At 45.3% G+C, this 14,972-nt stretch overlaps 1 protein-coding gene across 2 annotated transcripts in view; it reads right to left on the bottom strand.

Annotated features, from left to right (window-relative positions):
• The window catches only part of amdhd1 (amidohydrolase domain containing 1), a 35,786-nt gene extending 27,289 nt beyond the window's left edge, over positions 1–8,497 (bottom strand). The window contains exons 1-6 of one of the 2 annotated variants that reach the window (XM_059987806.1): positions 8,379–8,497; positions 6,157–6,263; positions 6,000–6,064; positions 4,007–4,284; positions 2,635–2,860; positions 999–1,123 (exon numbers count right to left, since the gene is read on the bottom strand). In XM_059987806.1, coding sequence (XP_059843789.1) covers positions 999–1,123; positions 2,635–2,860; positions 4,007–4,284; positions 6,000–6,064; positions 6,157–6,172 — 710 coding nt within the window. In that variant the 5' untranslated portion in view covers positions 6,173–6,263; positions 8,379–8,497. Of the gene's footprint in view, positions 1–998; positions 1,124–2,634; positions 2,861–4,006; positions 4,285–5,999; positions 6,065–6,156; positions 6,264–7,676; positions 8,175–8,378 lie in introns of those variants that run through there. The other variant, XM_059987805.1, reaches the window with a different exon arrangement.
• Positions 8,498–14,972: the final 6,475 nt, after the last annotated feature.

Here is a 14,972-nt window from a genome sequence, read left to right as displayed (position 1 = left end):
GACTAATTCAAATAGCTCCAGCCTTAAAAAAGGCCAACTTTGCAAAACATGTTTGCTAATATAGCCATTATTGATTGAATTTGCTGACGTATAATTCACACAGCCTTTATAAAAGCAACACTGATAAACCTGTTGTAAATCATTATCTCATGTAAACAGTAACAGATTAAATGGAATGCACCTCGATGGAGAACGACAGTTCTGGCATTGGTAAGAAAGATTCACTTTATAAGCGGTTCTTGACGTTCACAAAGCCCTTTGGCAGTTAAAGACTATTACTATTATTGCAAACAATTTGGAAGTTGTATAAATGGATAGGCAGGGTAAGTTGGTTAAAAAAATTATATCCTTTATACACACAATATACAAACAAGGAGTTTATGCCACAAATTTGTCCACTTGACCAGACCGAAGTAAGTTGGTATTTATACAGGAGACTCCACAAACATAACCCCCAACCCTTTACATATTTATCTAATGCTTATCTACACTATTTGTCTCAACCCTGATCTGTAACAGCTAATTCAATATATCATCCTCTTCTTGGATTGAAAAAAAAATCCCGATTCCTTAACTAATTTCTTTAATCTGATATTTAAGACCACTTTGGATTTTCTCACAAATAGCAACTTCATGTTACCATCCATCAAATGTAATCATCCTCTTACACAAGGACATCTCTATGACATTGATGATCAGTCCCTCTTCCAGTGAAAACAGCTCTGGATTCTGTGGCCTTTCCTGCTCTGAATTCATGTATCATGCTGCTGAAGACTTCTTGTGTTTGCATTTATGTAGTGTTTTTGAAATGTGGGTCCAGAAATGTGACCAGTACTACATGACCAGTTTAAACCAAGTTCTACATAGGTTCTTCAATTCTGAGCCTCCATAAATGAACTCCAGAGCTGACCTTGATAACCTGGTCACTCGTTTGACATCTGAGTTCCCAGATCGTTCACACTTCTACCTCATTTAGATTCCGTATTAAAGCATAATACCTCAGAATGTAGGCAGTGGTTGGGAGAAGCACAGCACATGATTTTGCAGTCGCCATGGCAGCTATTCCGGCATCACTCACTTCCTCTAGGTGGCTTATAGCAGCAGCACCAAGTTCAGCTCCAAGCTATTTAATAAAAAAGATTTATTGTGACAGCACTGACAGATTAAGCTGGATTAGAATGCCCACACCCCTATCTTCACATCACCATCACTTACAATATTTGAGGTATCAGAGGTTCTAATGAAATTCTGGACACAAACAAAAAGCCTTTAACAGGAATGATGTCCCCGTTCATCCCACTCACCTGGAGCTGTCTTAGCCCTTTTAGTTTTGTGAATTAGCTGTACTTGCTGAAACACTGATGCCCAACTCTGCCTCGCCATCACCTCTAACATCCATCCAGCCACACCTCTCGCTGCCTCCAACTGGTTATGCAGGCTGAACAGAATTTCCTCCCCACCACTACTTCCATGGCCTAGCCTTCACATTTATCTCACGCTTGCTATGAGGCACAACCATTTGCTGTCTTGTGCCACTGGACTGTGAGCTCAGCCTCTGACCATGTTTCTGCTCCATTGCTAAAATCTCCTAATTCTGCTCATCTGATGCTACTGTACATGCTTTAGCTCCTTCAGGAAATTCCAAAGCTCCCCCCGGACAAACGATTCCGAAGCTCTCCTAGCCAGCATTGGAAGTTTCAGCCAATCCAAATCTGCCACACATAACTTATTCACATGGATCCATCTCCCCATTACCACTGTTACTCTGCAACTACACTGCCTATACAATAACATTAATATCATTCTTGTGCTCAAATCTTACCATGGCCACACTCCCGAGACTGTGAACACTGCCCACAAATGAAAGTCTTTCTTTTCCTTCTCCAATCTGCCAATTTCTTTGTTTCATTCAATTCTGGTCCTATTGCTATCCCTGGTTTTCACAGGTCTGTGACATGCAGCCACTCTTTCAATTCTTTAGCTCCTTCTCTGAACATCTCTCTCTCAACTCTTCTCTCTTCTTTTGAGCTGTTCCTTGAACCTTGTCTCCTCCCCCTCTACTTATCTCTCACCTTCTCCTCAACTAAGCTGACTGGTGGCATCGCGATCAGAACAATGCTTTATAGCACCGGCTGTAAGGTCGGATTTGATTCCTGCCGTAACTATATGAAGTTTGGATTTCACTCCGCAACTGTGTAGGTTACCTCCAGCTACTCTGGTTTCCTCCAAAGACATGTGGGTTAGGGTTAGTGAGTTGTGGGCATGCTATGTTGGCGCTGAAGCGTGGCGATACTTGTGGGCTGCCCAGCACAATCTTTGCTGATTTGATTTGATGTAAATGACATATGTTTTGATGCACATGTGACAAGTAAAGCTAATTTAATCATTATATCCTTTCTCTTTGACTAAAGCTTTGATTCTTTTTGATGGCCAAATATCTTGTTCTGTGGTTTGGTGTCCAATTTAGTTTAATTTGCTGGGTACATTTATCTAGACTATAATGACAGTATATAAACTTTCTTTTGGGTTCTAAAGCTTGGTTTATTAGTTACCAAGTAAGTTAATGATTTGCAGCCTGTAAATAATGGTGCTGCTGTGGGTTTACATTTGCTTCACTAATGTATTCTGCTTTACCTCTGCTGCATGCATTGGATGAAGTTCATCACCATGAAAATTAATCTGGAGATTTAGCTGCTTCCCAGCCTGTAAAATGGCTCTGGTGGCATCCAGGTCAAAGACTCCTTTTTCACAGAAAACATCAATATTATCAATGTGGAATTCACCATTTGCCATCATCTCCTTCAGTTTGGGGAGCTGAACATTAATGATTGCATCCACTGCTTCTCCCATGGTCTTCCCTCTGGAAAAGGAAAATCACTTTTAAAACAACTTTATTCTGAGTGCATTTTATATTCATTCATTGTGAAGTATTTCAGTGAGTGTTGTTTTCAGTCATCTCAAAATTCTGTCACAGAAATAAAATATTTCAATGTATATTAATAATCTGAGTTTGAGTATACAGGACATCATTGGCTGTATTTTATAACAAGGACGATGTAACTCAGGAATGCACTGTAATAACGATGATACCAATGAAAGGCATAGGCTTGCAAAATGGGGAGCCACATAAAAGATGCAGTGAAACGTGGGGAAGTGAGAGATGATACAGCATAGTAACAGATCCTTCCAGTCCACTGAGCCAGCACTACCCAATTACACTAATTAACCTACTAATCCATACATCTTTGGGATATGGGAAAAAACCGGAGTACCTGGAGGAAATGCACAACATTCCAAACTCTTTACAGGCAACAGGAGAAATGGAACCCCAGTTGCATGTACAGTAAAGCATTACCCCGGGTATTGTAGTGGTTAGCATAACACTTTGCATCGTTACGTTGAAGGATCTGATCGTAATTGTAGCCCAAGAAGAAATAGACTGGGGTGGGGGGGTGGGGGAATGTATGAACTCCAATCAATAAAGGTGACAGGTCAGGCTGAGGCTGCAAAAAAAAATAATAACAGCAGCCTGTTATTACATTTACTGAGCTTGAAAGCAAAGGGGTCATTCTTATCTCTAAAGATGTTCTGGAACACTGAGTCCAGTTTGAAAGACAGCACATTACAATAGATATCAAGTCCAAAGAAACGATACACGTGAGGTGTAACCTTAGAAGAGAAATTTTGTAAAGCGAAGGGATGGAGCAAAAGCTGGGTGCATCCAGGTGAGGAAGGGATAGTCACCCCTTCTCCCCATCTCTTTAGACTGGCCATCTTCCGTCTATCTTTCAGTCCAGATGAAAAGTCTCAATCCAAAATATTATTTTGGATCATTTCCCTCCAGCCTGACCTGCTGAGTTCCTCCAGCAAGTTTGTTGTTGCACCAGACTCCAGCATCTGCACTCTCATGTCTTGCTAACTGAGATCTGGAGCGATTCTAAACTATCCATAGGTGGAAAACAAAATTTACGTGACCTAATTGTTTAGCAATCAATGGTGACGTTACCTGGGGACAGAGTGAGCACCACAGTAAGTGGAGGAGACACCGACACTGAGCTCACTTCGAGCTTTCTCAATCACCCGTAGCATTTTTGCCTCGGTGTCCAGGTTCAGACCATATCCACTTTTACACTCAACCAGAGTGGTTCCTGCTCTCAGCATACACAGTAGTCGCTCCTTCAGGCTGTTGAACAGCTCGTCCTCTGAAGCCTTCCTGGTGTGTTCCACAGTAAAGTGAATCCCTCCTCCAGCATTGTGAATCTCCATGTAGGATGCTCCTGCCAGCTGGCAAACACATTGTAAAAATAAACTCAGACACTCTACAGCTCAGCTGCCTATCTTCACCCACTCTGATCCGGTGAGGGCCCGCATAGATCACAGGTCATCCTGGTCTGAGGAATTATATTTAACATTATCTTGTGATGCCAGTCTCCATTTTAACAGATTGGACTCAGCGAGATAGGACTCTTCTCTTTTGAACAAAGAAGGATAAGAGGTGACTTGATAGAGGTGTACAAGATGAAGAGTAATAGATACAGTGGACACCCAGAGACCTTTTCCTAGGACAGAAATGGCTATATGAGGGAGCATATTTTTAAGGTGATTAGAGGAAAGTATAGGGGAGATGTCAGAGGTAGGTATCTTTACAAAGTGAATATTCGGTGCGTGGAATGTCCTGCCAGGGATTGTGGGAGAGGCAGATATATTAAGGGCACATGGTGGTAGAAAAGTGGAGGGTTATGTAAGAGGGATCTCAGAGCAAGTTTAAAGTTTGGCACAATATTGTTCTATGTTCTAATATAGCAGCAGGTTAACATGAAATGGGCTAGTTGCATATTCTCTCATTGACAATGATCTTTCACTAAGAAAGTCAATAGTGAGAGTAAGGAGGGAAAGTTGGGAAACACTGTGTCTTCTGCATGACTGTGCAGTCCCTAAAGTCAGATTCTCCCAAACTCCTTGCTCCCCTCCCACCCCTTCAATTACCAAGCCCAGGCCCCCACTTTTCTCTAGGCCTTCTTAGATCTCCTGGTTAAAACACAAACATGGATTTATATAGTGTCTATCACAATCTATTCTGATTTTCCTAAAGCTCTTCACAAAAACTTGTGAACTGATGATGCAGGAAGTGTGTGAGCCAATGTGCATCTGCTCCAGCGAACTGCCACAAATATTATAGCCTTAGGATCCAAATACCCACGGTGGTTATGTAGAATAAGAAGCCAGTATTTGCCAGGACTCTTGATTCAAACATGCAGGATCTTGAGAGGTATTAGTTTATCATTATCATATACTGTACACTGAGGTACAGGGAAAAACTTGTCTTGCATACTGTTCACGCAGAATGCAATGAATTAGAACAAGGTAAGGCAATGGCAATGCAGAATAAAGTGTAACAGCTACAGGGAAAGTGCACGTATTCTGTAAGCTCCAAGATCATAAAGTAGATTGTGAGGTCAAGAGTCCATCGTATTCTGATAGGAAACTATTTAATAGTCTTATTACAATGGAGTAGATGCTGTCCTTGAGACTGGTGGCATGCGGTTTTAGGTTTTTGTAACTTTTGCTTGATGGGAGTGTGGGTTATGTTGCCTGCTTACTGAGCTAGTGAGAAGTACAGATGGAGTTCACGGAGTGGAGGCTGGTTTCTGTGCAGTTTTGCCCACAACTCTGCAGTTTCTTGTGGTCATGTGCAGAGCAGTTTCCACACCAAACCATGATGCACCCTAGGTTCACTGTGGCAGGGATGTTTCCTTTTGTGGGACAAAATAAAAGCAGATATTTACACGTAAAAGGTTACCTAATTAGAACAGAGATACGGTGATTTGTTTTACTTTCAATAGGGTATGAATTAAAGGAAGGTAGAAACAGAATGATGAATTGTTAGGTAAAGACGGCCAGATGTTAAAGGTGACGGTGAAAGGTAACCATGAGCAGATGAGAATGTGGAGGTAAGATCAGCCAAGTCCCTATCAGCTTTCCCTCGCTGGCTCAATTACCTTCATTGCAAATTCGTGAACCCGGTCTCCAGCCCACACGGGATGTGTGTGTGCATCCACCAAACCTATCCAGAGAGAAGCAGAAGAGTTCAGTGAGTCTGGAACTCTCTCCACTGTAGAATGGAGACAACTAAACTGATTGCATTGAAGTACTGACCTGGCAGAACACACATTCCACTGGCATCTATTTCTCGGTCAAAGACCACTCCTCGATACTGGGACTGGATAAGGTGTGTAGGCCCCACCGCCTCGATCAGCCCATCTCTGTAAGACGGTCAGACAATTTCCCTCAGTCCTTGGAAGCAGATAGTAAGAAAAGCTTGTACCTTTTGGGCAGATCTGACTCCTGGCTGCATCTTACCAGGTTACAGGCAGTGAACCACATAAGACCATAAAACATTGGAGTAGAGTTAGGCCACTCAGCCCATTCAATCTGCTCTGCCATCCCTTCATTGCAGATTTATTTTCCCCATTCTCCTGCCTTCTTCTCATAACCTTTACTAATCAAGAGCCTATCAACCTCCACTTTAAATATACCCAATGACGTGGCCTCCATAGCTGTCTGTGGCAATGAATTCCACAGATTCAACACCCTCTGACTAAAGAAATACAGCTATATCTCTGTTCATAGGTTTCAACATTCAACAGATTTCTCAATCTTCTAAACTCCAGCGAGTACAGGCCCAGAGCCTCATACATTAACCCTTTCATTTCTGGGAACATTGTCATGAACCACTTCTGGATCCTCTCCAGTGCTAGCACATCCTTTCCTGGAAAGGGCCCCAAACTGCTCACAATACTCCAAGTTCAGTGCAACCAATGCCTTATAAAGCCTCAACATTACATCCTTGCTTTTATATTCTAGTTTCCTCAAAGTGAATGCTAACACTGTATGTGCCTATCTCACCACTGATTCAACCTGCACGAGGATACCCATTTGGAAAACAGTCTATGCCTTAATTTCTTCTACCAAAGTGCATGACCATACACTTCCCTACACTATATTCCATCTGCCCATTTGTCCAATCTCCTTATCTGTTCCAAGTCCTTCTCCAGACTCCCTGCTTCCTCAACACTACCTACCTCTCCACCTATTTTGTATCACCCATAAACTTGGCCATAAAGCCATCAAATCTATCATCCAAATCATTTACATATAATGTGAAAAGAAGCGGTCCCAATACCAATCCCGCCAGCACAGCCATCAATCACCGGCAGCCAACCAGAAAAGGCCACTCTATGCTTCTTGCTGTTCAGGCAATCTTCTATCCATGCTGGTATTTTTTGCAGTAATACCATAAGCTCTTATCTTATTTTTTAGGCACAAGTCAAAGACCTTGTAAAAGTCCAAGAAAACACCACCCACTGACTCGCCTTTATCTATTCTCCCTTTTATTTAATCAGAATTTCCACATGTTGAACGTGGCACAGCAGCGCTCAATTTGTGCACAGAAAGATCCCAGACACTGCCAGTAATTGTCTGGAGAAGCTGCTAGTTCAGCCAGGAGAAAACAGTTTCTTGTTCAGACAGCCCATGGCATCATTCCGCTGTCCGTGGGGACCAGAAAGAGCCTGGGTTGAGGCACCTCGGCGTGGGGAGGGAGAGTGGTGAGTTTCTCCTTTAACTAGTACCGCCCGCGCCCGACAGATATTCCCATACTAGCAGTACGCTTTTACCTTCCGATCACAAGACTGCCGCCAGGGATGAGTGCGATGTCCTGCATGTCCCCCTTGCTGAGGTATTGAGCGCCATTCCCGCAGACCAGCACAACCTGCGCGGCGTTTCGAACCAGCAGCCCGCCCGGCGTCCCCATTGTGAAGGCTTTACACCAAGTTCCGCCCTCGGCAACTCTTACAGCCGCTTCGGCAGACCCGGGACACGCAAAGACCCTGACACGCACACACAGTACCTGACGCAGTCACACCCCCACACACAGAGTCCCTCTTACATAGACCCAAACACAGTCCCTGTTACACATACAAACAGCCCCTCCTACAGTCCTTAACACATATACATCCCCCCACAGTCACTCACACCCACACACACCCTGCCCCTCCACACAGTCCCAGACAAACACACACACACACACAGCTACATTGGCAGCCAGTTGCACACCTGCTGTCTTGCACAAACATATCCCTAACCACAGTTCCAAATGCACAGTCCCAACCCCTGGCACACATGCCCCTTGGGTACTGTCACGGGGTCACTCCCACACTTTTTAGGCAGTGTCTGAGGACAGACAAAGATCAGTTCTGTGGGTTTCCAGGGAGCTGTTGAGGCCAAGGTGGGAACTGCAGACTTTTCCACCAATGGGTCGAGAGGTGAAAGATGGGTCAAGCTGGTTTGAGAGATGGTCTGTCCTTTTTGTCACTTACACTGGGCCTAGTGCTCCTGATGCAGTTCTGCAGTCTGCAATATTGCACTGAATGCTCCTTCACTCTGAGTGGTTGTAAGCTGGGTGTTCCCAAGAGTTGTAGTTCTTCATGCACATTCCTGAATCAGGTTGGTTACCTCTTGCCATGACAGAGTTCACCGCCAGTTCATGGCTCTTCCACTGGCTCAAAGGTTCAATTATCAAAGATTACAACTCTGAAATTCTTCTCCAGATAGCCACGCAACCAAGAAAGAAAAGAACAGAAACATGATCATCAACCCCCAAATCCACCCTCCCCTCACAAAAAAACAAACAAAAACAGAACAGGCACATCGATCCCCAAATCCACCCTCCCCTCACAAAAAAACAAACAAAAACAGAACAGGCACATCGATCCCCAAATCCACCCTCCCCTCACAAAAAAACAAACAAAAACAGAACAGGCACATCAACCCCCAAATCCACCCTCCCCTCACAAAAAAACAAACAAAAACAGAACAGGCACATCGACCCCCAAATCCACCCTCCCCTCACAAAAAAACAAACAAAAACAGAACAGGCACATCGACCCCCAAATCCACCCTCCCCTCACAAAAAAACAAACAAAAACAGAACAGGCACATCAACCCCCAAATCCACCCTCCCCTCACAAAAAAACAAACAAAAACAGAACAGGCACATCGACCCCCAAATCCACCCTCCCCTCACAAAAAAACAAACAAAAACAGAACAGGCACATCGATCCCCAAATCCACCCTCCCCTCACAAAAAAACAAACAAAAACAGAACAGGCACATCGACCCCCAAATCCACCCTCCCCTCACAAAAAAACAAACAAAAACAGAACAGGCACATCGATCCCCAAATCCACCCTCCCCTCACAAAAAAACAAACAAAAACAGAACAGGCACATCGATCCCCAAATCCCCTTCTCCCACACACAAAATAAAGTAGAAAGATTCAGCAAAAAAAAAGATATAAAAAACTAAGTCTGAAAAAAGTCTATAGTCCAAGTCCACATTCAAAACGCAGAAAACCTGGGTAACATTCTCTGGAGCAGCAGGCATTTCCCTCTCCGGTAACAGAGCGTTCACCAGTGATCAAAAGGCAGTCTTCCCTCTCTAGTAACAAAGTGATCCCACCAGCAATCAAAAGGCAGTCTCCCCTCTCCGGTAACGGAACGATCCCACCAGCGATCAAAAGGCAGTCTCCCCTCTCCGGTAACAGAACGATCCCACCAGCGATCAAAAGACAGTCTCCCCTCTCCGGTAACAGAGCATTCACCAGCGATCAAAAGGCAGTCTCCCCTCTCCGGTAACAGAGCATTCACCAGCGATCAAAAGGCAGTCTCCCCTCTCTGGTAACAGAACTATCCCACCAGCGATCAAAAGACAGTCTCCCCTCTCCGGTAACAGAGCGATCCCACCAGTGATCAAAAGGCAGTCTCCCCTCTCCAGTAACAGAGCGATCCCACCAGTGATCAAAAGACAGTCTCCCCTCTATGGTAACTGGTTGGTAAGTTGATGGAGAATATCCTGAGAAACAGGATTTATGAACTTTTGAAGAGGCATAATATGATTCAGAATAGTCAGCATGGCTTTGTCAAAGGCAGGTCATGCCTTATGAGCCTGACTGAATTTTTTTGAGGATGTGACTAAACACATTGATGAAGGTAGAGCCATAGATGTAATGTATATGGATTTCAGCAAGGCTTTTGATAAGTTACCCATGCAAGGCTTATTGAGAAAGTAAAGAGGCATGGAATCCAAGGGGACATTGCTTTGTGGATCCAGAACTGGCTTGCCCACAGAAGGCAAAGAGTGGTTGTAGATGAGTCATATTCTGCATGGAGGTCAGTGACCAGTGGAGTGCCTCAGGGATCTGTTCTGGGACCTTTACTCTTTGTGAGTTTTATAAATGGCCTGGATGAGGAAGTGGAGGGATGGGTTAGCAAGTTTGCTGATGACTCAAAGATTGGGGATGTTGTGGATAGTGTGGAAGGGTGTTAGAGGTTACAGTGGGACATTGATAGGATGCAAAACTGGGCTGAGAAGTGACAGATGGAGTTCAACCCAGATAAGTGTGAGGTGGTTCATTTTGGTAGATCAAATATGATGGCAGAATATAGTATTAATGGTAAGACTCTTGGCAGTGTGGAGGATCAGACGGATCTTGGGGTCCGAGTCCATAGGACACTCAAAGTTGCTGCAAGGTTGACTCTGTAGTTAAGAAGGCATACGGTGTATTGGCCTTCATCAATCGTGAAATTGAATTTAGGAGCCGAGCGGTAATGTTACAGCTATATAGGACCCTGGTCAGACCCCAGTTGGAGTACTGTGCTCAGTTTTGGTCGCCTCACTACAGGAAGGATGTGGAAACCATAGAAAGGGTGCAGAGGAGATTTACAAAGATGTTGCCTGGATAGGGGAGCATGCCTTATGAGAATAGGTTGAGTGAACCTCTGCGAGGCTGAGTCCGGCGGCACCATGGAAGTCCATAGCGGGAGTATTCCCTTCTGCCGTCTGCGTGGGATGACGAGTCTATCGGGACCCTGAGGACTTGTGGAAACTGTGTGGTGGTTTCTTTCGAACTTATAGTCTTTTAACATCTTTAGACTATTTTTACTGTGCCCATGGTCTTTTTTTTTTATCAATTATGCTATTGTTTGCACTGTTGTAACTATGTGGTTTTGTGCAGGTCTTGTAGCTTTAGATTTTGGTCTTGTTTTGTCTGGTGGATTTGGAGCTCCTTTCCAGGAAATGCGCTAAGACAGTAGCGCAATATTAATACACAGCAGCCTCTCCGGACTCTGGATTGGGGATTGCCAAACGTTATGTGGATTTTCTGGTGTAGTCTGTTTTGTCATATGCTTTTGTGATATCATTCTGGAGGAACATTGTCTCATTTTTTAAACTGCAATGCATTTGTGGTTTCTAAATGACAATAAACTGAAACTGAACTGAACTCAGCCTTTTCTCTTTGGAGCGACAGAGGATAAGAGGTGACCTGATAGAGGTGTATAAGATGATGAGAGTCATTAATCATGTGGATAGTCAGAGGCTTTTTCTCAGGACTGGAATGGCTGGCCTGAGAGGAGACAGGTATAAGGTGCTGTGGAGTAGGTACAGAGGAGATGTCAAGGGTAAGTTTTTTACTCAGAGAGCGGTGAGTGCGTGGAACGGGCTGCTGGCAAAGGTGGTGGAGGCGGATATGATAGGGTCTTTTAAAAGGTACATGGAGCTTAGTAAAATAGAGGGCTATAGGTAAGCCTAGTAATTTTAAGATAGGGACATGTTCGGCACAGCTTTGTGGGTTGAAGGGCCTGTATTGTGCTGTAGGTTTTCTATGTTTCTATGTTGCAGCTATATAGGACCCTGCTCAGAACACACTTGGAGTACTGTGCTCAGTTCTGTTCACCTCACTACAGGAAGGATGTGAAAACCATAGAAAGGGTGCAGAGGAGAATTACAAGGATGTTGCCTGGATTGGGGAGCATGCTTTATGAGAATAGGTTGAGTGAACTCGACCTTTTTTCCTTGGAGCAACGGAGGATGAGAGGTGACCTGTTAGAGGTGTACAAGATAATGAGAGGCATTGATCGTGTGGATAGTCAGAGGCTTTTTCCCAGAGCTGAAATGGCTGGCACCAGAGAGCACAGTTTTGTGCTTGGAAGTAGGTACAGAGGAGATGTCAGGGGTAAGTTTTTTACGTAGAGATGGTGAGTGCGTAGAATGGGCTGCCGGCAGTGGTGGTGGAGGCAGAAACGATAGGGTCTTTTTTTAGAGACTCCTGGACAGGTACATGGAGCTTAGAAAAATAGAGGGCTATGGGTAAGCCTAGGTAGGCTCAGCTTTGTGAGCCGAAGGGCCTGTATTGTGTTTTAGGTTTTCTATGTTTCTATGATCAAAAAGCAGTCTCCCTTCACCATAGCAGAGAGATCACCAGCAATCAATGGCAGACTCCTCTCTCCGGCAGCAGAGCGATCCCACCGGTGATGGAAAGACAGTCTCCTCTCTCCGGCAGCAGAGCGATCCCACCGGTGATGGAAAGACAGTCTCCTCTCTCCGGCAGCAGAGCGATCCCACCGGTGATGGAAAGACAGTCTCCTCTCTCCGGCAGCAGAGCGATCCCACCGGTGATGGAAAGACAGTCTCCTCTCTCCGGCAGCAGAGCGATCCCACCGGTGATGGAAAGACAGTCTCCTCTCTCCGGCAGCAGAGCGATCCCACCGGTGATCGAAAGACAGTCTCCTCTCTCCGGCAGCAGAGCGATCCCACCGGTGATGGAAAGACAGTCTCCTCTCTCCGGTAACAGAGCGATCCCACCGGTGATCGAAAGACAGTCTCCTCTCTCCGGCAGCAGAGCGATCCCACCGGTGATGGAAAGACAGTCTCCTCTCTCCGGTAACAGAGCGATCCCACCGGTGATGGAAAGACAGTCTCCTCTCTCCGGTAACAGAGCGATCCCACCGGTGATGGAAAGACAGTCTCCTCTCTCCGGCAGCAGAGCGATCCCACCGGTGATGGAAAGACAGTCTCCTCTCTCCGGCAGCAGAGCGATCCCACCGGTGATCGAAAGACAGTCTCCTCTCTCCGGCAGCAGAGCGATCCCACCGGTGATTGAAAGACAGTCTCCCCTCTCCGGCAGCAGAGCGAACCCACCGGTGATGGAAAGACAGTCTCCTCTCTCCGGCAGCAGAGCGATCCCACCGGTGATCGAAAGACAGTCTCCTCTCTCCGGCAGCAGAGCGATCCCACCGGTGATGGAAAGACAGTCTCCTCTCTCCGGTAACAGAGCGATCCCACCGGTGATGGAAAGACAGTCTCCTCTCTCCGGTAACAGAGCGATCCCACCGGTGATGGAAAGACAGTCTCCCCTCTCCGGCAGCAGAGCGATCCCACCGGTGATGGAAAGACAGTCTCCTCTCTCCGGTAACAGAGCGATCCCACCGGTGATGGAAAGACAGTCTCCTCTCTCCGGCAGCAGAGTGATCCCACCGGTGATGGAAAGACAGTCTCCTCTCTCCGGCAGCAGAGCGATCCCACCGGTGATGGAAAGACAGTCTCCTCTCTCCGGTAACAGAGCGATCCCACCGGTGATGGAAAGACAGTCTCCTCTCTCCGGCAGCAGAGTGATCCCACCGGTGATCGAAAGACAGTCTCCTCTCTCCGGCAGCAGAGCGATCCCACCGGTGATCGAAAGACAGTCTCCTCTCTCCGGCAGCAGAGTGAACCCACCGGGGATAAAAAGGCAGGCAGCAGGCGCTCATCTTCTGCATTCACCTTGAAGTTTCAACCTCCCTCGTCGCTTTAATAGACAAACAATGGAAGCTTTAATTGGTGAAATGGAGTCGAACATCGGCACACAGCTTTCTTGCCATGAGGTTCGTGCATGCTGCCTTTGCCTGCCGGAACCCTCTCGGAGACAACACAACGATGTCCAAACTGCAAATCACAGACTCCAACAGTTCCCGAGTCACAGTCAAGAGGAAGTACAAACGTAAAAGACAGAAAAGAAGTGTAGAAGACATCAACGGAAGGAGTGTTATATTTTGACTGAAATTGTCACAAAAATGACATGGTTTCTCCTGCCTAGGCTAACTGCCCCGTAATCATCTGGGGTTATGTTCATGGCTGTCCCTGAGAAAGAACATCCCGTATCAATGATCACCATGGAGATATTCCAGGACTGTTAGGACCCACAGGCAACAAATTGTATCTTAGATGAGGATGGGCATATCCTACACTAGAAGAAGAATCAGTATCAGGTTTATGATCACTGACCATAAGACAAAGGAGCAGATTCAGCCCATTGAGTCTTCTCTGCCATATCAAGGCTGATTTATTATCCCTCTTAACTCCTCTCTCCTACCTTCTCCCTGTAACCTTTGACACACTTATTAATTAAGAACTACCAGCCTTCACTTTAAATACACCCGATGACTTGGCCTCTACAGCCATCTGTGGCAATGAATTCCATACTTTCACCACCCTCTGGCTAAAGAAATTCCTCCACATCTCTGTTCTAAAGTCCAACTGTATGTCACGAAAATTTCCTTGAAAGTACAATTATGAAGAAAGTACAGCAGGGCTTCTACTTCTGTAGAGTTTGCAGAGATTCAGCACAACATCTAAAACTCTGATCAACTTCTATCGATGTGTAGTGGATTTATTGAGTATGTCCACAAGAAAACGATCTCAGGATTGTATATGTTGACATATATGTACTTTGATAATAAATTGACTTTGAACTTTCTTGGACAATATTAGTTTATGCTTTGCTTTTTCCATTGCCACTGCAGGGAAGTGGGTCCACCTTATAAAGATAAATATTAGCTTTATCTGTCAACACTTACATGAAAACATAGAATCAAATGCATCACTTGCCAAAGGAAACCCCCAGTGTCATGGAGATGGACAACTGGCCTTCCAAATCGCAGCAGAATTGAACCCCAATCTCAAAGCTGGTGCTGCAAAAACATGTTACGCTAACCCAGGCATGGGCAAACTACGGCCCGTATGCGGCCCGTTAAGCTTTTTAATCCGGCCCACAGAACTTGATGAAATTATATTAATAAACCTTGTTAACGTTTTTT

The sequence above is a fragment of the Hypanus sabinus genome, chromosome 13 (assembly GCF_030144855.1).
Source record: "Hypanus sabinus isolate sHypSab1 chromosome 13, sHypSab1.hap1, whole genome shotgun sequence".
In the NCBI taxonomy this organism is placed as follows: Eukaryota; Metazoa; Chordata; class Chondrichthyes; order Myliobatiformes; family Dasyatidae; genus Hypanus; species Hypanus sabinus.
This window is presented reverse-complemented; position numbering and strand designations above follow the sequence as displayed.